The sequence below is a fragment of the Zingiber officinale genome, chromosome 2A (assembly GCF_018446385.1).
Source record: "Zingiber officinale cultivar Zhangliang chromosome 2A, Zo_v1.1, whole genome shotgun sequence".
Lineage (NCBI taxonomy): Eukaryota > Viridiplantae > Streptophyta > Magnoliopsida > Zingiberales > Zingiberaceae > Zingiber > Zingiber officinale.
In genome coordinates, this window is record NC_055988.1 from 111,803,534 (window position 1) to 111,828,980 (window position 25,447).

General features: G+C 35.7%; 1 protein-coding gene across 3 annotated transcripts; it reads left to right on the top strand.

The window, feature by feature from the left end:
• Positions 1-25,140, top strand: LOC122041941 (putative GTP diphosphokinase RSH1, chloroplastic). Of its 3 annotated transcripts, none has more exons than XM_042601836.1 (24): positions 1-274; positions 370-566; positions 3,350-3,541; positions 5,530-5,562; positions 9,467-9,559; positions 9,686-9,817; positions 9,892-9,993; positions 10,071-10,148; positions 10,233-10,304; positions 11,870-11,977; positions 12,101-12,198; positions 15,192-15,252; positions 15,358-15,420; positions 15,500-15,556; positions 15,658-15,759; positions 15,896-16,051; positions 18,025-18,156; positions 18,240-18,326; positions 18,392-18,463; positions 23,640-23,726; positions 23,804-24,242; positions 24,429-24,490; positions 24,565-24,633; positions 24,702-25,140. In XM_042601836.1, exons 1-24 carry the CDS (start codon positions 250-252, stop codon positions 24,798-24,800), a joined length of 2,616 nt encoding a protein of 871 aa, XP_042457770.1. In that variant the 5' UTR covers positions 1-249; the 3' UTR covers positions 24,801-25,140. The 3 variants fall into 3 exon arrangements, with proteins under 3 accessions (XP_042457770.1, XP_042457769.1, XP_042457771.1); XM_042601835.1 differs by having other exon boundaries at positions 2-274; positions 5,497-5,562; XM_042601837.1 differs by lacking the exon at positions 1-274 and having other exon boundaries at positions 450-566; positions 3,326-3,541; positions 5,497-5,562.
• The last annotated feature ends 307 nt before the right edge of the window (positions 25,141-25,447 follow it).

Sequence of the window (25,447 nt, forward strand, 5' to 3'; positions counted from 1 at the left end):
GGTATCAATTAAACTAAAAATCTTGTCAAAGCTGCGGGGTTCGTGTGGCTTCCCATCCTCGTCATATCCCGTTCCTCCGCTCCTTCTCCAGTCTCAGCTTCCCTTTTTCGTCTCTCCATCGAAGAACCGGAAACTGAAAGGGATTGGTCGCTCTCTGCGATTCATCCTCCTGGCGGCTCATCTTCTACGCCATAAGTTTTAATCGCTTGAAGTCGATGAGATTTTTCCTTTTTCAAATCCATTGGCAAGATGGCTTCGCAGCCGTCGAGTTCTGGTGGGTTTCTTCGATGTTTACTAGATCTTTCTACGTTTGGAGGGTTTTTGTACAATCTTGAATTGGATCAAATCTCGGATTCTTTGATCTTGCAGTGATGGCGGAGTGTGCAAACCGCTGCAAGGTTTCTAAAGGGGAAGGAAGTGGGCGGTTTGAGTGCAGTGTTCTGTCTTGTGCGTGGAAGGCACCGAGGGTTCTTACTGGTTCTCTAGCTAGTACGACCTTGCCGCGTTGCTCGGCACACCACCGTGATGAGAAGAGGAGGATTCAAAGATCGCGTTGGCTGTGCCATGTAAGTGCGCTAGGTTATTGATTGATTTATGATTCTTTCTGGAAGTTAGGATGAATGAATTATGTGGCCTTAACTTTGCGTGATTGTCTACCCTTTTATCTCCATAAGGTTGGAAGGTGTTTGTATCTTCCTTGTTCTCTGAGTTTGGGATTGTAGCTACAAGTGAACAAGAGTACTTTATTAGCGAAGAGTATATCTTCTTTCTTTGTTATTTTTAGACACACATTTACACGGTGGAATTAATTCTTTCCTTGATGAGGATCTCTGCAAAGATCATTCCCTAGTCCAATTAAATTGTAAAGATGGGAAATATTTTATGGACGTTGCAGAAAGTTTGATAACGATGTGTGAAAGAATGTATCATTTATTTCCAGTGAGTTAGATAAAACAATTGGTGTCAATGGATATAGTGGCCAGAGCTTAACTTTTCACTGGAGCTTTATTTGTTTTGGGTTATGCTTAATAAAGTCAACTTCGACTCAGTGTTTTATTTCTTATAAACACTTGCGAGGTCCGGTAAAGCTTCTTCGGGAGAAGTAGTTTTTGGCGGTTTGATAACAAACATTTCTTTACATTTAGGTTATGAATTGTATGGTTTAAATGTCACTCATGGCAATATGAAAATCGATATTGACACATGCTTTGCCATGAAGATGATCATTCGGGATGAGAAAGGCTTTGCATTTCCAAAGAGGGATGAATTTCCACTCCCTCTTCCCAATCCTGATTGCACCACAGTTCACTATTCAGCCAATTGGGTTCTTATAGATATAGTTTATCAAAGAAACTCACTAAAGATAGTGTTCTTTTCAGATAGGTCATTCATTCACTGCCTCATGCCAAGAATATGGTTGGTTGAGACATTTTGAGGCATAGATGAAGATTCAAAATTATGACACTTTCCATTATGCAATCTGATGAAAATATTTGCCTCTTATGATATGGGGTTTTAGAGGAGATTTATGTTTCTGAGTTGAATTGATGAGAAATAAATCACATACATTTGGATCCTTGAATGACTCACTGAAGAGAAATTAATGACTTAATTCTGCCATTCAATGTTTCCTGTGATCGAAGTTTTAAATATTGTGTGCTGATTATGTCCAAAGGACTATTTCTACACATTCTTCTTAGATTGATATTGGTATCCCGTTTTTGTATGTATCGGCGCTTTTGAAAGTTTTGGGGATTGATTATAGAGTCTAGTGACCAATTTCATGGAAGAACTGAGTTAAGCATCTTGAAAGGAGGGAATAGTAAATCAAGGTTTAAAATTTCGACCTGTGCCGAGGTTTCGGTCCTTGATCAGAATGATACGGTTTCGGTACCATATCGTACCGTACCGATATAGTTTCGGTATTTTTTAAATATAAAATATATTAATTAAAAACTAAAATATTTAACATAAATATTTGAAAAATAAATAATATAAAAAATAATCTTTAAAAAAAGGAAAAGATATGAAAATAGATAAATAAATAAATAAAAATTTTATTATAATTTTTAAATTAAAATAAATGAAATATAAAATTAATTAGATAATTTTATTAGGGTTTAATAAAGTCTCTTTAGATTATCTCCATCATAACTAGGAGTTGATTAAAATAATTAACTTAAGTTTAATTAAAAAAAAATCTGAAATCTAACACCACTGGCGAGCCCGCACGACTTCGGCGCTGTGGCAGGGTTGCGTGACCAGCTATGGCCGCGGAATTGCGTGACTCCTTCAGCACAACTGCGTTGGCCGTGCGATCCCTCTGCAACGACCGCAGGTTCGCACGATGTCTCCGCGGCTGTAGCAGAAGGGTTATGCGACCCCTTCGCTGTTGTTGCAGGGTCGATCGACCCCTCCGCTATGACCACGGGGTCGTGCAACATGTCACACCTGTCGCAGGGCTAGTGCTGGGGTCGTGCTAGTGTCGGTCGCGAGTGGAACGAGATGTTTCGCCCGTTTCGACTGTCTCGGCATGACACTTTAAACCATGTAGTAAATTAACTAAAGTTCTCAAAAACTTAATTTAAGGGTATTACAGTTTCCAATTTTGAAGTTAATGATGTGACAGACTTATGACATCTGGAAGCTTCAATGAATTGATTTATTCAATTGGAGTTACTGTGCCATTTTGGTAGGAGAAGTTGCCTGTTAATCAGAACCTTCTTTCTGAAGGGGAAGAAAATTTTTGAGTCATGAGAAAACACTGAACAAGCATAAGAGTAGCTGAGAGGAAATACATAGTCTTATATTTATAGTTGTCTATTTAGTTCTTCCAAGAATTTTGTCGATGACTTATCCCCAAATGGTGTATTCCGATACCACTAATAAAGTAAAATAATTCCCTTTCAAATTTATATTTAAAATGGAAACAATTATTTTACCCCATAGCACACCTGTATAGGATGCAAATCTAACCTTCATTGAATCATGGAGAATTTTCAATCTTTCAAGCTAAACATAAAGCTTCCCAGAATTTCCTAACCAAGTATTACTATAGGAAACTGTTCTGAAGGAGCCTTCCGCACTATTTGCTTTTTCTTATCTATTTCTATTGAATAATTAAGTATTAGTTTGCCTTTTAATGTTAACGACAGATAACTACTTATCAGGATCTACAATCAGCTTTAGTATTTGCAATTGATAAGTAGCTATCATTTATTTCTGTTATTATCATTGGCAATTAAATTTGTATTTGAATTTCAGTGTCAATTGACAGCTACCTTCATTGCGCTTTAAGTTTCTATTGATAATAACTAGTTTTCAGTACATCCTTCATTTGGTTGCATAGGCTAATCAGAAATCAGAAGATCATAATGAGAAGTTGGGATGTAATGTTGTGGATTTTGGTGGATATGGGTGGTCTTTTAGATCAGATATTGCTCATCGTCCAAGCAAAGATTGGAGGTTTGCTTGGAGGACTGGTTGTGCTTCATCATACATGTACCCCTTTGATAGCATTTCTCCAGATTCATTATGGGAGGTAGAAACAAGATTTTTCATTGCTTTCTTACTTTATGTAATTAATGACCTTGATAGATGCTTATGTTTCTTTTTGTATCATGCATTCTTAGTTTTTTGTCCATTATGATAGGAACCCATGTAGTTGGTAGGATTGCCTTTGATGAGGCATTTCGACGGCACATTATATATTGTGGTTATTCAATATCATTTATTTGTCACTTCAATTTATATAAGAAAACATGATTTTTTTTCCAGTCAGTATAATCCTCATACTTAATCCAAGCCTTAATTATAGGCTGCTTCTTTTTTACTTAGTTTGAATGCATGATAATCCCCATACTTTATATAAGAATTAAATATCTGTGATGGACAATTATTGTAATCAACGTCGAGCTAAATGTTTAAAAGGGAAACTAGAACATTACTTTTGTTCTCTGGCTTGAATGTTAGTAGTCCAAATGCTCCTAAATTTTGTGTGGCTGATCATCATAATTGCTTTTATAGTTCATCTGCATTTTCGTCACTATGTTTGTAGGAGTGACTTGTCCTGCATCTTTGACTTCCTTTTGGATCTAACTCATAACGACTTAAAATAATGTTATTGCTCATCTATATTTTTGACAAGCTGATTAATATGATATTGTTTTAAAATTAGAAGTATAGTTACCAAGGGTTGAAGTGCCGAGCTATGTCAATTGGCAAGGACATAATTTAGTTTAGTATTTCGTTCACCAATTGATATCCGAAATGATATTGCCATGTGACAAAAGCAAAGAGGGAGAGTAGAGAGTATGAGGGAAGGGAGGAGAGGGGTGTAGTACCAATATGAGGTGTACAGTGGCGGCAGGCGAGAGATAATAGGTGGGCAACAATAGTTGATGGTAGTAAGTAGTGGTAGCGGGTGAGTGATGACAATAGGTGGGTGAGAAAATTTGAGGGGAGTTGAGGTGTAGGGCTGTAGGGGTGCAAACAAATCGAGCCGATTCGCTAACTTTTCCCACCCGCTCGAAAAATATTCGATTTGTATTCGAAATTATCAAATTTGAGCCGAACTCGAACATGTTTGAATATTTTTTTGAGCCGAATTCGAACCTATACTATTTGGTTCGATTATTCACGAGTTGCTCCTGAACCGTACTCGAATTGAATTCTAATTATTTTTACACAATGTTAACTTAAATATATTCAAATTAAGGTTCAAATAATTCGAATCTAAGTCATTTCGAATTATAGTTTGAATATGCTCAAATCAAGGTTTGAACAATTCGAATCAAGCTCGAGCTTGAATTTTATTTCGAATCAAGCTCGAGCCAAGATTATTTGTATTTTCGAGCTTTGAATCGAGCTTCAAATATCATATATATTTTTCGAGCTCGAACTTGAATATCAATATCTTCATATTATTCAGCTGATTTGATTCGTTTGCACCCTTAGTGATCAATGCATAGAGAGAGAAGGGTGAGGAATTAAATTCCTAATCTTTACCACTGAATTAAATATAGTTACTATTTGGTTCAATTTTAAAACTGACAAAAATAAATTAACTCAAGCTCAGTTTGAACTCACTTCATCTTAATCACCATGTCTACTCGATAGACTCTATCTAATCTTAAACTAACTTCCACTTGATCCCCAAACTCAAGAATTAGTTCAATTTAGCTTAATTAATCAACTACAAGTTTTAAAAAATAATTTAAAATGTACAAATTTAAATATGATAAAATTTGGTGAAGATGTCTAAAATTGTTCACGGGTCAAGTTATGTTACTATTATAGTTCATCTTAATGTTAGATGTACAACAAGCTAATATAAGTTCTCTTTCAGCTCAATCGCTTTCAAATAACTTATGTTTAATAGCAGTTCTGGGCCTCTTGTAAATTATTTCTCTGTGAAACTTGATGATTAGCAATTTGCAGTCTCAATAGCTGATAATGTTCATTATCTATAACAAGTTTTGGATATTTATGAAACAGGAGCTGAGACCAACTATTTCTTATCTTGCACAGGAGGAACTGAAGTTAGTAAATGATGCATTGAAGGTAACTACTTAGACTAAGCATGCACACAGTACATTACAATGATGCTTAGTATGTTTTTAGTTTTATTACTTATTTTCTTTGTTTATCTGTTTATGGTTGCTGACATGCACCAATCTCATGTTTTTCAAAAATGTCATGTGCTTGCTTTATTAAAAAAAATTAATTCAACATATTAAATTAAGTTGTTCGAGATGTACTGTAGTAATCAAAGATTTGATAGCTTGATCTACATAGCAGGCAATTGGAAGGAGCTAAAAAAAGCTATAAGATTCTGCTCATAATTAGTGTTTCTCTTCAAGCCAGGAAAAGCAGATACACTACTCTGATTATTCTATTAGACCCCTATGGAAGTAATATAAAAGAGTTGCATCATTTTGTAATGTGGTTGGGTCCTATCTTAATGTCATTTGTATTAGAATTGGCAGAAAGTGGATCTGATTTATCTGAGAAATGGATCACCTTCATGCCATCCATGCACCCTGTCGTTTATTATCTGATGGGTCCCGTTTCAAATCTCAATAAGGTTCAATGCATCTTATATTTCTTTTTTTTTTCAGAAAAAGAACATAAACAAAAATAAATAGAAATATCTATGCCCATACTTTTTAAGGGTCATGTCATGTAACGTCATGATGCAATTCTTCTGGAAGCATTCACAATTGTTAATGACAAATATATGGATCCACACATTGTGGAGTGAGACAAAGCAACAAGCCATCTCATTCCTCAAACTTCTGAAATTAGAGAACTTTTGCTGAGAATAACTTTACATCTGTTTGAACTTGTTGACTCACTCCCTTTCTTGGGAAGTAATGCCCATGGTTTGAATCTCCCACTGTGCTAGACGATGATTTTGGTTTAACATATATTTAGGTAAATCAGTGAAATCTTATACTTATTGGCTGTGCAATCTCTCTTTTGTCCATAATTTAAAATTTTATTTGGTTGGTTGATGTTGGCAAAGCATTTTGTCCCACTAGCTAACAAACATGCAAAATAGATCATGACCACGAAAGCAAAATAGATCATGACCAGGAAACTGATAGGTGCGAGTTCTCTATGAGTGACACAAGACCAAATAGCCGCATACAAGATGAAACCCATTGAGGAAACCCACCTGTGTGAATCTTCTACGAGTGGCATAAGACTCTATTAGTGCGGTGTGTGAAAACAAAGATCATCTCTAAATCTCACCTGAAATGAAAGCCCTTGTGTCAGCAAGACTGAATCTCTCCCATCACAAAACCCTTTCTCCTACTAATCTATGACTCTTATGATGTCGACACATTTTCTAGTTTTGTTGTGATGTTTTAAAACAAAGCAATAGGTACTCTTCTTCTTCCTCCTCTCCTTCCCCCTCACGTGACTATTTTGTTAGTGTCTTGGATTTTGCTTCCTTTTTGGAACTTGGATTCATCTCCTCCTTTGTGCCTTAGACATGACATGCATTTAGCATGACACTGGCACCAGTTCATTCTAATCTGGCATCAAAACCCTAGCTCAAAGGAAGGTTTCAAATCTTGTGCCAATTGAGCATATGAGTATTATGTCGTGTGGACACTTAGCATGCTTTGACACATTATGACATGTGTTTTAGATGAATTCAAGTAATGTTGATTGCATCTTTTTGTCTTGATTTCTCTAAATTTTGAATTTAGTAGGTTATTTAATTCTCAATTCGACAAATGATACAATTCGACACTTAGCTTCTTTGTCTTCTTAATTCTATGGGTGTTATGGACTTTGAGCCGATAGTGAGGGTGGCGATAAAAATGATATTCCTATGTCAAGGATTGAGGTTTTGTAATTTATCCAAACCTTATATTCATGATTCAATCTGATTTATGATTAAAAATTTCCAAAAATGATTAATGATACAAACTTCAATTCGACAACCTTGCTTTAGATACAAATAATTGCTATCATATCATAAAAACTAAGGATTAAAATCTCATTCCTACTTGAGATTTCGGTCTTTAACCTGAATGGCGTCATGCCGATATTGCCTACGCATATGCTGAAGACCCTAATAGGTGGAAGGAATTGTAGTGGAGGAGAAAAGGAAGAAGATTATTGCATAGTTGTTATAGAAGCTTATGACGTTGTTGTGCATTGTAGTGACTATCGCCAGCACAATCTTTGGTTTAGTGACTTTGTCATCTCGGATAGGGGAAGCCTCAAGCGCCTTAATCTCAGACAACAAAAGTCTCAAGCAACTTTGTCTCAAGTAGCAAAAGTCTGTCAAGCAATTTCATCTCTGATAGTGGAAGTCTTGAGTGACTGTCTCGGACAACAAAAACCTCGAGTGGACAACGAGAGCCTCGAGTGGCTTCATCAAGTCAGAAAGCTCATGGAAGCTTCATCATTGCAATCAAAAGCTTCATTGTCATAGTTGGAAGCTTCTTTATCATAGTTGGAAGCTTAAGCTTGAAGAGTTTGAGACATTGCACACTGAAAAGCAAAGAAAGATGAAGTTGGGTTTCTAGTTGCGATTTCACCATCTCGAACAAGTTTTGTGTGTCCGTTGACAGGTAAAACAAGATGCTTCTCAAATTTCGACCAACACGGAATGGTATATATGTCATTGAGAAAAACTAAAAAGCTAGAATAATGAAAACTGAAACAAAAGTTGTAAATTTTGTAATAAACAACTAAAAAGCTTTAAAAGATAACTCCTGAAAATTTGGAATTTAACAACACAATGATGAACATTAAATAATGAAAACTCCTGATTGCAATTATTAAAAGGAGTGGAAGTGAGTTGCGGTAGAAAAATTCACAATTTTTAAAATATACATAAATAGCAAAATATCTGTCACCTATGTATCTTTACATTTTGGATTGAATTAGAGTCTCTCTTAAGCTTTAACATCGTATCAGAGCTTGATCCTCACCTCTAGATATTGTTGGGTTGAAGGGGGCATGTTAAAAGATTGGAAATGAGACAAATAACCAAACTTCATCCCTTTAGTTTACATCTTAATATTATTAAAATATACGTAAATTTAAATATAGAGATCTCCCACCACCTAAGTGCCTTTGACATTTTAAACAGTTTAGGTTGAATTGAGCTATCTTTTATACTTTAATAGAATAAACATTGATCAAAATTATTCTAAGATTTTCATAAAAACAATGCTAAAAGCATTTGGCTAAGGGAGCAAAAAAATATTAAAAATATGACACTAGTATATGACAAAAAGGTGATAATGCTCACCCTGAGCATCTCGTCACTCTGGCCCCACATTGTGATAGGGTGGTAAACCACGATACCGAGCAGCCATCAAGCAGGGGGGTGCTTTGCCCTAGGAGCATGCGCTCGCCGGGATTCGACCCCAGGCTTTATGTGGCAACACCTCTATTAGGTACCAGCCCGGATAGCCCATGGGAGAGAACATATGACACAAGTAGTTCCTTATCTCGATGTTGAACAAAATCTTACAAAATATTTCAAAGATTTTTCTCTAGAAATTTAGAATTAGAAACTTGTAATCAATTTCACTTCTAAATGTTTACTTGAACATTTTTTGGAATTTTTTATTTCAATTTTTTTAGATTAAGTTAAAATTATTTGATTTAATTAAAAATAAAATCTGAAGATTTTAAATCTTTTTTGTTTAGACTTAATCTTAATTTCTATATTGTTAAAGAAGTTTCTCATATGTTTTTATCCCTATGCTTATTCCCATATGATTTTCATACATATAATGGTATTGTTAACTCATTACCTCCATATCGCTACTTAGCCACCTGTAAGTTGATTTGTTTAATACTTTTTGTGCGAAATATTCATTTAATCTATACATTCTTGAGTTTGTAGCTTGACCCCTGCAAATTTTGCACATACAAAAAACTAGCGTAAAATACAGAGTTCACATTTGATATGCTTGTCTGGTAAGTGCAGCTTGCTTTTGAGGCTCATGATGGCCAGAAACGGCGAAGTGGAGAACCTTTCATTATTCATCCAGTTGAAGTTGCAAGGATACTTGGTGAACATGTGAGTAACAGACATGATAATAGATACCTATTTCAAGTTGTAAGGGATTTTATCAAAACAATGTGTGCTGTAATACTGTTTAAAATCATCAGTTATATATCAGTTTGATATTTCATCATTTAATAGGAGTTGGATTGGGAATCAATCGCTGCTGGTCTATTGCATGATACTGTTGAAGATACAAAAGTAGTTACATTTGAGAGAATAGAGAAGGAGTTCGGTGCTACTGTGCGGCACATTGTTGAGGGAGAGACTAAGGTAGGATCATTCTAGGCATGTTAGTTGGAACATCAAACTCTTGATTTAATTTCCAGTATTATTGTCTGACCTAGGTGTCCAAGCTAGGAAAACTGACATGCAATGGTGCAGATAGTTCAGTTCAAGATGTAAAAGCTGATGATTTGAGGCAAATGTTTCTTGCAATGACAGAAGAGGTTTTCATGTTATACATTTATTCTGGTCTAGTTGTCTTTTACTATAATGTGGGTTGTATGATTAAATGCTTCTGTAGGTTCGTGTCATTATTGTCAAACTTGCTGATCGTTTACACAATATGCGCACGCTATCCCACATGCCACCACATAAGCAGGTTTTTGTATTTATCATATAATTTGTTACTTTTTTCTGCATCATTTGGTTTCCTACTAATTAGTTAGCTTCATTTTGTTATCAGGCCAGTATTGCATTAGAGACACTTCAAGTGTTTGCGCCTCTAGCAAAGCTTCTAGGGATGTACCAAATTAAGGTATGTGCAGTGAAAATGTTGTGCAAAGCTTGATAACTCTTGCTTCTTGTTTTTAGTTGTCTTTATTTTCATCCATTTGACTTCCAAATTTGTTTCAATTGCTTTCAGTTAAATACATAGGCTCCGTTTGTTAGCTAAAAAATAACTTATTTGTGAAAATATTTTCTAAGAAAAATATTTTCAGATAAAATAAATTATTTTATGTTAGTTGAATGTGACACTAAAATGTTGGAAAATATTTTCTTGTGGTTCAATTCACAAAAAGAAAACTATTTTATGCTAGTCGGATGCTAACTGGTTGTGGTTAGGCTTGGCAGGCCAAACAAGCTAGGCAGCTTGCTGGCCTGATCTAGTCTGGATCGACCGATCCACCTAGTAAGATTGGCTCCCTCGATCCGACTGAACTTCCTAGCTCCCAAATCCACCCGAACTTCTTGGCCTCCTAGCCCACCTAACTCGATTAGCCCAACCAACCCACATGACCAGCCCAATAAATCCTAACTGATGGATCAACCCTATTGGACTTCCTAGAATGACCCTACCAATTCAATCTGACCAACTTACCCATCAAATTACTCGGCCAGCTTGGTCCTCTTCAATTGGCTTGGCCTGACTAACTTGACTACCTAACTTGCTTGGCCCATCAGGTCCACTGGACAAATTGGACCAATTCAGTCGACTAGTTTGCCAGATTTGCTCAGCTAGATCACCCCAATTGAATTGATCCAATCGGCTGAACCACTTAACTTGCTTGTCTTGTTTGGACCGCTGAACCAATCAATTGATTGCGTACTTGGATGAACCAGTTAACCTGCTTGTCTTGATTGGAATGCTTAACCCGATCTACTGATCACCTACTTTGACAAGGACAAAGGTAGATAGCGAAGAGAAAGGACTTCTTAGGGAAATGACTTTTGCTCTTTTTCAAAGTAAAAAATGCCTATATTTTTTCATTGATTAAAAGAAAAAATTTCATTTACCATGATTTTCCATTGCACTAAACTCTAGAAAATTCAAAAAGAAGTTTTATTGGAAAATATTTTTCAATGAAATAAACGGAGCCTTAATTGTTTGCTTATATGGAAAGATCTATAACAATGCCAACTAGGTCCCTTTTAGCCAAGGGGCGTAAATAACTAAATAACTTTCATTAACAATTTAACTCGGCAGGTGATGTATTTTTGGTGAAAGGCTGAATACATACCTTTTGCCTAATAAAATTGGCTGAAATATTTTTTTGATTGTTCTTATTTTCAGCAAAGTATAAATCTCTTAAAATGATTACTAGCGTATCTTAAAAATAGAATCCTAATGGGAAAGTCCAGGTTTATTCAATGTGTGCTCCTGCATAGAAAAAAGATTCCACTTGAACAGCAATTGCATGATCACTGTACTGCTCTGTAGTATAGTTTAAAGAAACCATATTAGTGTTTAGTTCTTTTAGACTTTTAGATAATTTGTTATAGTCGTTCTTACTTTTGATTTTATGATTGAGGTCAAAATATTAGGTTATTATTCATTTTGTGTTTTATTAAAAATTTTGACTATCAATTTTCATTTTGCAGTCAGAATTAGAATACCTGTCTTTCATGTATACAAATCCTAATGATTTTGTGGAGCTCAAGAAAAGAGTTGAAGATCTTTATAAAGATTATGTCAAAGAACTTGACGTGGTAACATTTTCTTGGAAGTCAAATGAAAAAAAATCAAGTAGCAGTTAATGTTTGTTATTGCAAATAGCCATATTAGTCTCCTTGTATGCAGCGAGAAAAATATTTCCACACTTAATATTTCAGGCTAAGAAGATTTTGCGGCAAAAAATTGAGGAGGATCAATTTTTGGATCTTGTGACAGTTACAACAGAAGTGCGTTCTGTATGCAAGGAACTTTACAGGTTGACAAAAATCCTTAGTTCATTGTACTTCTCATATTTAATCTTTCCAATCATTTATGACTTGGTATACATAGAATGACTTGTGAAGCAAATCTTATAGAATGTTTTGAAAGTAAAATATGCTTAGAAATTTCAAGAGTAAATTATAGTATGATTAGCAAGTTGAGTTCTTGTCATACATAAAATAATTTGGAGGATTGAATTTATCTCTTTATAGTTAATTGGATAGAAAATCAAAGGGGGAAGATATTAAATGCATCCCACATGTCTCATGATCATGAAAAAGTAGCTCCTGTTTATTAAAAATTACCAATACTCGTTGAGTAATCTTCTTGTTCATCGTATTGTGTGAAGTTGGTTTTGTCAGTACATTCCAAAATGCTTAAACCTAATTAGGGTTGTAAATGAACCAAACATTCGTGAACATGCTTGGTGTTCGGCTTGGTAAGAGCTTGTTTATGTTCGTTCAATATACATAAGATTAATTAAACAAACAAGCTTGAATAGCTTGTTAAGGTAAACAAACAAGCTTGAACACATATGTGTTCAGCTCGTTAACGTTTGTGAACAACATTCGTGAACAATGTTCACGAACCATATTTATAAATAAAACTCTTTTCAATATCCTAAATAAACAATAAAATAAAATAAATAAATAAATTTAAATTATCAATCTTAATAACCAATCAAACAATTAAAAATTTCAAACAATCAAACAAGCTTGAATTGAGAGCTTGATAACATCTAAACGAACTAAGCTCGAACCAAGCTCAAGCCAAGCTCGAACCAAGCTCAAGCCAAGCTCGAACCAAGCTCAAGCCAAGCTTGAATTGAGAGCTTGATAACATTTAAATGAACCAAGCTCAAGCCAAGCTTCAAACAAGCTCAAGCTCATAAAAAATAAACCAAACCAAGCTTGAACACTCATTTCAAAAGCTTGGTTCATTTTAAGCTCGCTCAGTTATCTTATCAAACAAGCTTGAACATCCCAAAGCTCGGCTCGGCTCGGCTCGTTTACAGCCCTAAACCTAATACAGTAATCTTTTATTCAGGTTTCTCCTTTTTTTATCTTTCGTGTACTTCTTTATATTAGACGATGCCACTTGTCTATACTTGACACAAATTCCACGTTAGACGATTCCACTTGTCCTTACTTGACACAAATTCATCTTCATTCTTTCTTTGCTTCTCTTGTGGAGATATGCCCTTGATTTCCCTTTTGTATTTTCTATTTGTCCCACTTTCTATAAACTTGCCTTCTCCTTCACAGCCATATTATGCTGTGTGAGACTACCTGCATCGGATCAACTTTAGACATATTGTATTTGATGTCAACCAACTTGTTCATCCATAATCTCTTCTACAACCATATCATTTTGGGTTCTATGGTATTAATTGCCAAAGTTTGGAATCTCATTCCAAGCTGGGGTTTTGGTCCTCAGCCAGAAAAAATGTGCTGGCCACCACAGGTGTTGGTGCCAACGGTGTGCTGAACACTAAAAGAGAGAGGGGAAGATAGGATGGAGAGGAGGAAGAAGAATACCTCTTTGTTTTTGGTACGTTACAGACAAGCTGAGAGAAGAGGCATTGTTATAGAAATCTCAAAGTCAAAGAGGACAATGGCGAAGGAATGAAGCCCTCATTGTCTTGTGTTGAAGCCCACGCCACCTTGAGGAAGCTTCTTATCTCGCTTGGAGCCAATGTTGCTTGATCTCACCTGTTTTCAGGATGCCTCCATAACTGAATGTTTTCCAAACAACGATGGTTGCTTGCAAAAGACTCATGTTAGTGCCATAGTGTGTTGACAGAAGGCTTGTGGAATGTCTCCTTGGACCTTGGTATCCCACAAGAACATCTCCAGTGTGTCATGGAAGACCCATGGAAGCATGAAAGACTCACATAGGTGATTTGCATGCCCTAATATCCCACCTTGAGCTCGTGGAAGATTCCTACTTTTTGTGGTGGTTTCATTTTTCTCAGGGAGTTGTGTTTGCTGATTGGCAAGCAGGACGGAATGTTCTGCCCATACTGACAGGCATGGAGCGATACTTTAATCCATGCCGGTAACTCTTCTTTTTGGCCTTACTCATTTAAATTTTCTAAATATTTAAACAAGATTCAATGCAAGGATGAATAATTCTTTTGTTAACAAAATCCATGATCTTTCACACTAGTCATTTCTCATATATCACTAATTTTGTGCTTTTATGCTTTCTTTGCCTCCAAAACACTAAATCATCCATGCTTTGTCGGATCACTAACCTAAATGCTAACTTGTGTTTTAGTTCTGCAGCTTTTGTTTTATCTTACATAAAAAATATCTTCTGCTGAATATCTCATGCGTGATTTCTCTTTTCACACTATTATCAGCATTATCAGATAGGGAATGAACATATTAAACAGTGAGCATATTATTGAATTAAATATGATATTAGAAATATGCCTTTTTCAATTTTCTTGTGCCTTTATTAAATATGGTAATACTAAACATTATGGTTGAATAAAACATTATACTTGATTAGCATCCGAATTTTTCCAAATGCTAAACTTTGGTATTAGTACGTTCTCTGCTTTGTTGTTGAACACATTGAGTTGCTACTGTATCCCAGAGACTCAAATCATTGATTGGAGAAGCATATTGTTCTTGGTTAATGTTTTCATTCTATTTTATCCATCTTCTAGATAAGTGTTAGGCCTATAGTCTTTGTAGTTTCACAATGGGTTGGTTTGATGAATAAACACAATTATTCTAAACATTGATATGAGTAGCATTCTTTTCCTCAGTGTGTATGTTGAATAAGAGAGGCATATTTCTACTTACATTCATCTTAAGATTTGAAGGGCCTTTACAGTAACACTGATGTATCATCCCTTCTGATTAATTCTTTGTTATTTTACGTTTCAATTTTTTATTTATCATTATTGCCTTTTTCTAAGTGCTCTTGAATTTTTTTTTTTTTTGGTGATGGGCAATTTTTTGTATTGTCGAGCAGTGTGTATAAAACTGTGCTGAAATCTAAGCTGTCAATTCATGAAATCAACCAAATTGCTCAGGTTTGTCTTATAAGCTTAAGTAATTATAAAGACTATTTTGGTAGTTATTATGTGCCACATCTATTTTGATTCACCTTATGATAACTACCCCTTCTTTATGATTAGCTCCGAATTATTGTAAAACCAAAATCCTGCAATGGGGTTGGACCTTTGTGTAGTGCACAACAGGTGATGCATAACTTATCCTTATTGCATGTTGTTTCTCTGCAACCAATGCTCCGATTGAAGTTTTCTTTAATTTGTCTAGATATGCTACCATCTGCTTGGTCTTGTTCATGGAATCTGGACTCCCATTCCTAGAGCTGTGAGTTCCTTTATATGTATAGTTACTTCTCACATAGCTTGCATTTGATAAACTCAGTTCCATAAGCTTGTATTTGATAGACCCAGTTCCATACATGACAGATAAAAGACTATATTGCAACTCCTAAACCCAATGGATATCAAAGCCTCCATACCACAGTGATGCCTTTTCTTTATGAGAGCATGTTCCATCTGGAAGTTCAGGTGATCACAGGGGCACAAGCTTTTTGTGTCCGAATGAGATTTAATGCTGAAAATCTAAACAATAAACAAGACATTTTTTCCCTGTATCTTGAACTAGTTATATTGTGATTTTTCTGTTTGATTTACTGAATGACAGATAAGAACTGAAGACATGGATCTGATAGCGGAAAGAGGAATAGCTGGCCACTATAGTGGAAAAGCAGTTCCAAATATGGTTGGACAAAATACACCTGCTGGGAGAAACTCAAAAGGAAAGACAACTTGCTTGAAAAATTCTGATTTTGCTCTCAGGGTATGTAGGTTATATTACATTTCTATACGAAATCACTCAAATGAACACAGTGTGATAGTTTTTGATAATTAAGGGGGCATTTGGAGTGAAGTTATCTTGCAATATATGCTTAATAACTTTGTGACTGGAAATCTGGATTTCCATGTCTGTTGAACTTTTATGAATTTTTTTGGTGACAGTCTTTTTTCTATTATTCATTCCTAATGTTTTATGGTATGACACATTAGTTTAATACCCGTTTGCACAATTTTATGTATCCTGTATTCTTATATAAGAGAACTAAAGTACTTATCCTCTACTAATTAGATTTTTTGTTGTTTTTAATATCAGATTGAATAACATTATAAGTTATTCAATATCTTATTTCCCTAACTACCTCTATCGCAATAAATTGATCACCTAAACCTTCATTTCATCACTCTTTTATTTCTTCATCATTTAATAGTGTATCATATTGCATTTATCTTTAATACATCTTATTTCCCTTATTTTAGCTATTCTATAAATATCTCTTTCCTCTTCTTTTGCATCTAATTTTCGATATAAGCGTCCAAAAGTTCCATTCTTGACTTCATTTACTACTTTCTTGGTCTCTTTCTTAGCTACTTAATACTTTTTAAAATTTTCTCATTCTTACAAGTGTATATAATACCTTATAGACTATTCGTTTTTTCCTTCACTTTCTCTTATATTTTCTCATTCCACCATCAAGATTTTTTATTTAGTGGTGCAAATCCTTTTGATTCATTGAGTACACTCTTAACTATTATTTTCAACATTAATGTCATCTTATCCCTTATCGTATTTGAGTCACCGTGTATTTATTCTAATACTTGTACTCCTACCCTCTCCTTAAATATATTTTGCTTCCCATCCTTTAACTTCAACCACTTAATTCTAGGAGTCGTACATATTTTTTCTTCTATTAATACTATGTTTGAGGCGTATATCCAACACTACTAATCTATATTAGGTAGTTAAGTTTGATCAAGGTTTAAAATTTTGACCCGTGCCGAGGTTTCGGTCCTGAACCGGAACGATACAGTTTCGGTACCGTATCGTGTCGTGCCGATATAGTTTCGGTATTTTTTAAATATAAAATATATTAATTAAAAAATAAAATATTTAACATAAATATTTAAAAAATAAACAATATAAAAAATAATCTTTAAAAAAAGGAAAAGATATGAAAATAGATAAATAAATAAATAAAAATTTTATTTTAATTTTAAATTAAAATAAATGAAATATAAAATTAATTAGATAATTTTATTAAAGTTTAATAAAACCTCTTTAGATTATCTCCATCATAGCTAGGAGTTGATTAAAATAATTAACCTAAGTTTAATTTTAAAAAAAAAATCCGACATCACTCGCGAGCTCACACTACTTCAACGTTGCAACGGGGTTGCGCGGCCCCTCAGCCATGGCTGCAGGGATCGCATGACTCCTCCAGCGCGATCGCAGTGGTCCTGCAACCCCTTTGCAGCGGTCGCAGGGTCGCACGATGCCTCTGCGGTGGTGGCGGAAGGGTTATGCGACCCCTCCGCTGTTGTTGTGGGGTGGAGCGACCCCTCTACTGCTGCCACAGAGTCGCGCAACACATCGCAGTTGTTGTAGGTTTGGTGCCGGGGTCGTGCCGGTGCCGGTCGCCGAGTGGAACGAGATGTTTCGCCCGTTTCGACCGTCTCAGCACGAGACTTTAAACCATGAGTTTGATCTTGGGATGACCAAATAATTTTTACCTAAAAGTCAATGATGGCTAGCAACCTAACGCGCAACCCTTCACAATAGCATTTTGATGTGTATCAATCATTACAAGGTAGATTATTAGCTATTATATCAAGATAATCTATCAGGATCTACATGGTAATCCACAATGCCATACAATTTTACCTATCAAAGCATAAAATGCGACCTAATAGTACCTGGAAATATCTATATCAAGTTGAAGTTTCCTCATTACTCTCCAGATTGGTTGGCTTAAAGCAATTAGAGAATGGCAGCAAGAGTTTGTTGGTAACATGAGTTCCAGAGAATTTGTTGACACTGTCATGCGAGACCTGTTGGGTAGCCGTGTTTTTGTTTTTACACCAAAAGGAGAGGTAAAATAATCAAGGGCATGTCTTTGTTTCTGTAAAAACAAGATAGTTGCATATTTACTCTCATTTAATACCATGATCTGCAGATTAAAAACCTTCCCCAGGGTGCCACTGTAATTGATTATGCCTATATGATTCACACTGAAATTGGAAATAACATGGTTGCTGCAAAGGTACACATTTAACATCTACTGTTTCACTTTGATAAATTCATGGTATATATGTCCATCTCTTTCAGGTCAATGGTAATCTAGTTTCACCCATGCACGTCCTTGCCAATGCTGAAGTCGTCGAGATAATCACATACAATGTGAGTAACAGAGACTTGAAGATTGAAAAATATTAATTGTAATTTTCTTATGCACAGATTACGTAAAACATACACTGACTATGCTTTATCTTTCCGTTGGGTGCATTTTTGTTCCACTAGCTAAATTCTTAGAACAGTGCTTCAATCATGTAAATCTGTCAAATAGACTTGACATCGATATTGTCTATGGAGAAATTTTGCATTTGCCTTTTTTAATTAAAGATATGTTTGTAATGGTTTTTGGACAATTTTGTACTTCTCTTCCTTTTCCTTCACTATTTCTATCCTTCCCTTCTGTCTTCATTTCTTTCCTCGCAGCTGCTCATTGCTTCCTCCTTGCTACTATAGCCAAAGGCAGCAATGCTTCACAGGCAAAGGAGGTCAAGTTTGAGATCTATGTGATCTCAATTGTTTGCTACACCGTGTAATCACTGAGTACTATTTATTGCTTCAAAAAGAAATAACTTAATTCCCTATTCATTGACTTCGCTAACCCACTCACATTTGCTTTGATTGGTGATGGTAATCCATTCTTTCTATGGTGCTCCTCTTATGCACCATCCTTGGCCTCCTTTGGCTCCAAGTGTTGCTACCCTACTAAAAATAGCAACAAGCAGACAGTGTGAGTAGGAAGTAAGAGAAGCTGAAGAGATGGAGGGAATGAGAAAAAGAATAGGAAATTTTGTGAAAAAATAATAAAATACCTGTTTTATCAAGTATTGCTTCTAGGAAATTGTTTTTTCTTGTCATGATATTGTATTGTTAAGTCTTTTTTATGGAGTTATTTGATTATTGGACTTACGTAATGTTCCTGATGGGAACAAAAAAAAAGGTATCTGACGAAGTGAAATATATGCATGATGATTTAGGTAATTTGCTTGTCCTAATAGCTGCATCAATTGTATATCTACTGTCATCATGTCTTTTGACTTAAATATTTAGATAGCATTAAAGATGTAATGTAATTGGGAGGTTTATGCTTTGTAACAAGTAGACACTCTTTAGGTTAAGCAAATAGATCCTTATATTTTGTGTTTAAAATACTTGAGACTTTTGTCTTGGTTTTCAAATAAGTTTCCATTCCATTATAATCTTTGATACTTGATCTCTTCATCTATTCCCTTCGTACCAATGTCGGATTTCAACACTCAGATGACACACCTAGTCAACATTGATGTCCCTAAGGTGCAAAATCTTTTAAAAATAGTTAGAGCCACAACATTTGGATACTTGTATTTGAGCCCGAGTGCATTGATTATAATTGATTTACGTCATTTATTTGTTGCTCCTATGGTTTCCCCTTTAGTAAATTTTAACATGCCTTCTTAAGATTATTATCTCATTTTATCCTTGGTTGGAGACCAGATCGAATCCTCTCTCCCCAAAATCCCCCGTCCTCGTGTCCCACTCGTCGCCCCAGCCCGCCAGCGACAATCTTTGGCAGCTGACCCGATCAGAACTATACCTTAGGGGGAAGGTGAACCCAGGGGGATCGTTGTTGCGCGATCGGCGCTGGAATCCAACCGGATCTGAGCAAGATTTCCTTTGTCGTCGATCTAAGCTCCTTCTCAGATCCGGCTGGATTCCGGGGTCGATCACGTCGGCTGCGATCCCCCTGGGTTCACCTTCCTCCTAAAGTATAGTTCTGGTCGGGCCGACGGTCGGAAGTCGGCGGCGGTGGGCTAGGGGCGATGAGTGTGCACGGGGACAGGGAAAATTCGGAACATAGGATCCGATCTCATTGGAGACTTGGAGCGCACTTGGTTTCTAAGAGTATGCAATAATTTTTCTTCATTTTTATTATAATTCCATGCAACACCAGGATCTCATCTACTAACACTATTTTACAAGTGTTAGCAACATAATGTAATAAAAGTCAAAGCATGGATGTAACCATTTTTTTTCAAAAAAGATTAGCCAAATATACATTATAATGGAGAAAATAAATCAAAGAGAATATTTAAATTTAGAATTTTTGATTAAGTTATTTAGTAATTAGTCTATTTTAGTTTATTATCTTTCAATTTGGGTAGATAATTATGAAGAATAATTGGATTTTTATTTGTCTATTCTTACCTAGTTTTAATTAGGATTGAGTTTATAAAAAATCATTCTTTTCCATGTAACTCTATTAATTTTTTATCAATAAATTTTCCACTTTCAATTCTTTTTTTTATGCTATGCTAGAATTGTCAACTAGGTTAATCTCTTGTGACCCTACCTAGTGTAGGTTGTGTCCAACATGCTCTGATAGGGGCTAGGTTGTGTCAGGCTCAGCTTAGAGTTGTTCGTAAGTCAGGCTAGGTAGAAGTGGTTTAACTCACTATCAAGCACCGCCTAATAACAGGTTAAATTGATTACGACATAAATTAGGTTTAGTTATGGCACAAACTTATTGAGTATGACCTATGTATTGAGTTGAGCAATAAAAATTAAAAAGTATAAACATTTAAAAAATAGTAAAATTTTAAAATTAAAATAAAATAAAAAATAATTTAAAAACTATTTTTGATTTTTTTTAATATTCTTTATTTTTTCCCTTTTCAATTTTTTTAAAAATTGTTTTATTAAGAAAAAAATCAGACAAGCCTAGGCCAATTGAGACCTATGCCAGGTAACCAACTATGACCTCAGAGTTTTACTCAACATGACCCATGATACTAGTTTGGTCTCAATATAAAATTTTATTCTTCTTGCATCCTATGCTTTGCTATTGAGAAACCTAAAGTTATCTCCTCCATTTGCTTCTAATGTCCATGCCCTATCTCTCTAGTGTTGTTGATGTCTCCCTGATTAATGTTGGTTCTTATGCAAATCTTCGATTGGAATGAACCAAGGCACCCAACAATCTCTTCCTTATGCATGAGAGTTGTACTCTTATGCACTAACTCGACTAGCCGCTGATGCTCTAGGCTAGCTTAATCTCTATCAACTCTGCACCCATGAACAATGTCCTCATGCTACTCCTCTGCATCCTAGCTCTGCGTTCCTAACACACCGACCTCATGTTTTAGTGTTATCAACAACTGAATGACCAAGTTCTATCTTTATGACTTTTTAATTCATATATACTCCAATTAGATCAAAAAAAAAAAAAAATCTATTACAGTAACCTAAAAAAAGGAAAAGCATGAAAGTTAGCTAAGCTAATAGTAAAATAAACCCTCTTCCTTTTTTAGTCTCACTCGACGAGTGGATTTTACAATGAGAATAGGTTTATTTGAGAACTTCATGACACACTTAAATTTGCAATAGAAAGGCGAACCTTGAGCTTATTATTGTTAGGACTCTCGTCTCCCTTTGCATTTAGACAACAAAGCGTTTGGATGAGATTGGTATTTATCTAATATGTGTCTAAGTTGTGGAGGGTCTACTAGGTATATAGGTTGACTTGACGTGGACAAGAGTTGTGATGGTTTGATGATTGGAGGTCCTTGAGATTGGAGGAGGATGGTGCATTAGAGTGACTGCAGGACAAGGAGTATCGGATCATGACAAGTTGAGGAGGAGATCTGCATAAACAAAAGCATGAAGGATGACTAAGAAAAAACCGCAGGCTTAGAACATCCGAGGAATGCGATTTGACGGAAAAAGACCTAAAGACTTGGAGAAATTCCACGAGAGATGTGAGTGGAGGGACATCATGCATTAGTCATGGGTAGATGGCAAACTTAGGTAGGCTCAACCTTAGATGTGATTGAAGTCAGGGGATGCGATGGTTGATTGGTCGTTCAAATAACTAATTGGGACCCGACTGGTGTTGGGATTTAGTTGACTGGTGGTCCAAATACCTCAAGTCAGGTCTATTTGGGGTATTCTGGCTGGATCAGTCAACTGATGAGTCAGTATTTGTCAACTGATTGTTCAAACATTGACAAATGAATAGAAACTTTTCTAGCTGATTAGATGAGTCGACTGAGGTTCGTTTGAAGCAATCAAAATGTTTAGGAGTCAACTCGTGTAAATTCTGTTTGAAGTGCACAGAAAGTTCTAGAGTAGACTAACACAATCTACTGAGCACTAATCAGTTGATTGTTATAAGTTCTATTGACTAACACTACAACGACTAATTCAAATAGCGACGAAAATGAAGTTTTAATAGTATGATTTGGATAATATTTGAAGGATTGATCGACTGCAGTCAACTGATCAGTAATGACAAGATTCAAAGTGAAGGTTATGAAAGAAGTCCAAGGGGATATGAGAGAGCAAGTAACACCTATATTCTGCTCCACCAAACCTTGACTGTTTTTTCTATTCTTGTTGTATTCTTCCATACTGACTGTTGTAAGAGGTTTTTTTCACCTCTAGTGCTCAACTTAAGAGAAGAAAGTGGATTTCGCGTGCATAGGTCGTGGACGTATCGATTCTGGAGAATCATGAACCACATAAAAATGCTGGCGTCCACTTTGGTTTGCATTTCTCGTGTTCTTTATTTCTGCTGCACATATACATATATATATTTGTAGAACAATAACTACACAAATAACAAATTGTTATTCACCCCTCTCTACCACAACGACACTGATCTCAACAATTATGGGGTTGGGTAATTTTTGTGCATTTTTCTCACACATCTCATCATTTCTTGCTCATTCAATACATAACAACTGGATGTCTAAGTTTTACCATGGGTGTGAATATACCTTTCATTGTTCTGTTAGCTACGTAGGACATATTGTGGCAATTGGTAGATTTTATGTGGCTGATGACTTCTACTGCTTAGTATTTGGATTCAATTGGTTAAGATAATTTCTTATAATGAATTATTACTAGTATTTAAATCTTTCCTTTTGACAAGATAATTATGTTAAGAACTATTGCCCTAACTAAAAACTAAGTGGATTATATTTGCTTAGAATCTTTAGTCAGTGTTCTTTAGCTCATTGCACGGTTCAAATCGCGGAAACAGTCATGCAAAATGCAAGGTAAGACTAAAATAAACCCAAAGTGATCCGACCTTTCTCCAGAACCCTGCACTGATAGGAGCTTCGTGCACCGGCTTGTCCTTTTTTTAAAATCCTTTACTCAGTGTTCTTTAGCTCATTTCACTGATAGTACCATGCCATTTCCTAGTAGAGTCCAAGTGGTGTAGTTACCTGATCCTTTCACGAAGTGTTGCATTTCCTAACTGCCTTTTATTTTTTTTAATTAATTATAATTGGCTGTTTGCTAGGCTTTATCAAACAAGTCAGCTTTCCAGAGGCATCAGCAATGGCTGCAGCATGCAAAGACTCGCAGTGCTAGACATAAGATAATGAAAGTAGGAGCTCTTATTTATCACGCCTATTTCATGACTATTGGATCACTTGTCTCATTAACTTTATATTTTTTTATCAGTTTCTGAGAGAGCAAGCTGCACTTGCAGCAACTGAAATAACTGCAGATGCAGTAGATGATTTTGTTGCGGATATCAAGGACGGGAGTGAAAATGAGCAGGCATCGCTCAGTGAAAGGAAATCCATATGGGAAAAGATTCTTGCGATCGTGGAAGAATCAGCAAAGACAAAGCCTGGCCTCGTGCCAGTTCAGAATAATGTTGGGTTGCGTAAAATCAATGGAAAGTCCAACAAGAGTGCACAAAAAATGAGTGTGAAGATCAATGGTGATCCAATGCTTGGGGAGCATGCTCTTACAGAGTTCTTTTTTGGAAAGATTCCTACATATAAAGAAGTGTTACCTGGTTTAGAAAGCTGGAAAGCAGGCAAAATCGCATTGTGGCATAATCTGGAAGGGCATTCTATTAAATGGTTTCACATTGCATGTATTGATCGCAAAGGTAATGATTGTTTCTATTCTCCAATCATTTAATAATATTAAGGCCGGGTTTACTTGGGCGTATGATATTGAAGATGGGCATCCATCCAGTTCTATGTTGCCTAATATTATGAAATTTGAACAATGGCAACCTTCTTCGTATTCTAGCTATGAATCCATTCTCCTAATCTGTGCACTCCCTTGGCAGGCATGATGGCTGAAGTTACATCAGCATTGGCAGCTGTCGGAATTAGGATATGTTCTTGTGTGGTTAGTGATAATCAAACATGAGTTATATGTGCCATATGTTGCATATCGACCTGACCTTCGTTGTTGTGAAACAGGCTGAGATTGACAGAAAAAGGGGTATTGGTGTTATGGTGTTTCATTATGAAGGAACATATGACAACCTAGTATGGCTCATCCATAAGTAATTTTCCTTTTCTTGTTTGTCTCGTCTTATATATGGATGTAACTGTAGGTGAATGCTTGTGGGAGCGTGGATGTCATCCTTGGTGTTTTGGGATGGTCCGCTGGCTGTAGCTGGTCCAGTCCTGCCGATGATCTCGATTTTCTATAAATGTGGATAGTTGAACTTGATCTACTAAACCAAAGTAAAACAAGAAAGTATCAGTTGGTATTCAGAGTGGCAAGAGCATTTCACATACTATTTTTGTAATTCGAGGGAGTTAGTGTATTTAAGAGTTTCAGGGATCTTTCCAGTTTATGTTTTTGAAATTCATATTCACAAATAAGAAGGGCTAACTGAACTAGCCTGTTAGCAGAGGAAATGTAAATAGGTAAAGGGGGGCATCCGGTGGTGTTTGAGCCTTTAACCGTGTTCATAAAGGCTTTTTAATGCACACAAAGAATAAACTGTTTTTAAAGTTGAATTATAGATTACAGCATTTTTCCGGTTATTGGTGTTATCTTTGATTCAAGCTTATGTGGAATGTTTCGAGTTATTGATGTTGAAGCCTATGGCCCGAGAAATCCTCGGAGAGGGTTCACCCTCGGGAATCCTATGGAGAGGGCCTATAAAAACCACTATCAAAACTTCTCTTTTGGAGAATTACTTAATACAAGAAGATGAAGAAAGATAATAATAATAACTTGCTGTTTTTTTTCATATAATACAAGTAAACACTAAGAAAAGAATGGAAATTTTAAATTTTAAAATATTAATAGAAGCCTTTTGAGTTCTAATAGTCGTTATATTAGAAGGCC

Excerpts from the sequence above, each read along its gene's own strand:
- LOC122041941 (XM_042601835.1), top strand. The coding sequence starts at position 250 with ATGGCTTCGCAGCCGTCGAGTTCTG. Across the intron at positions 9,818-9,891 it reads TTGTTGAGGGAGAGACTAAG|GTGTCCAAGCTAGGAAAACT; the intron begins GTAGGATCATTC and ends TGTCTGACCTAG. Across the intron at positions 11,978-12,100 it reads ATGTCAAAGAACTTGACGTG|GCTAAGAAGATTTTGCGGCA; the intron begins GTAACATTTTCT and ends TTAATATTTCAG.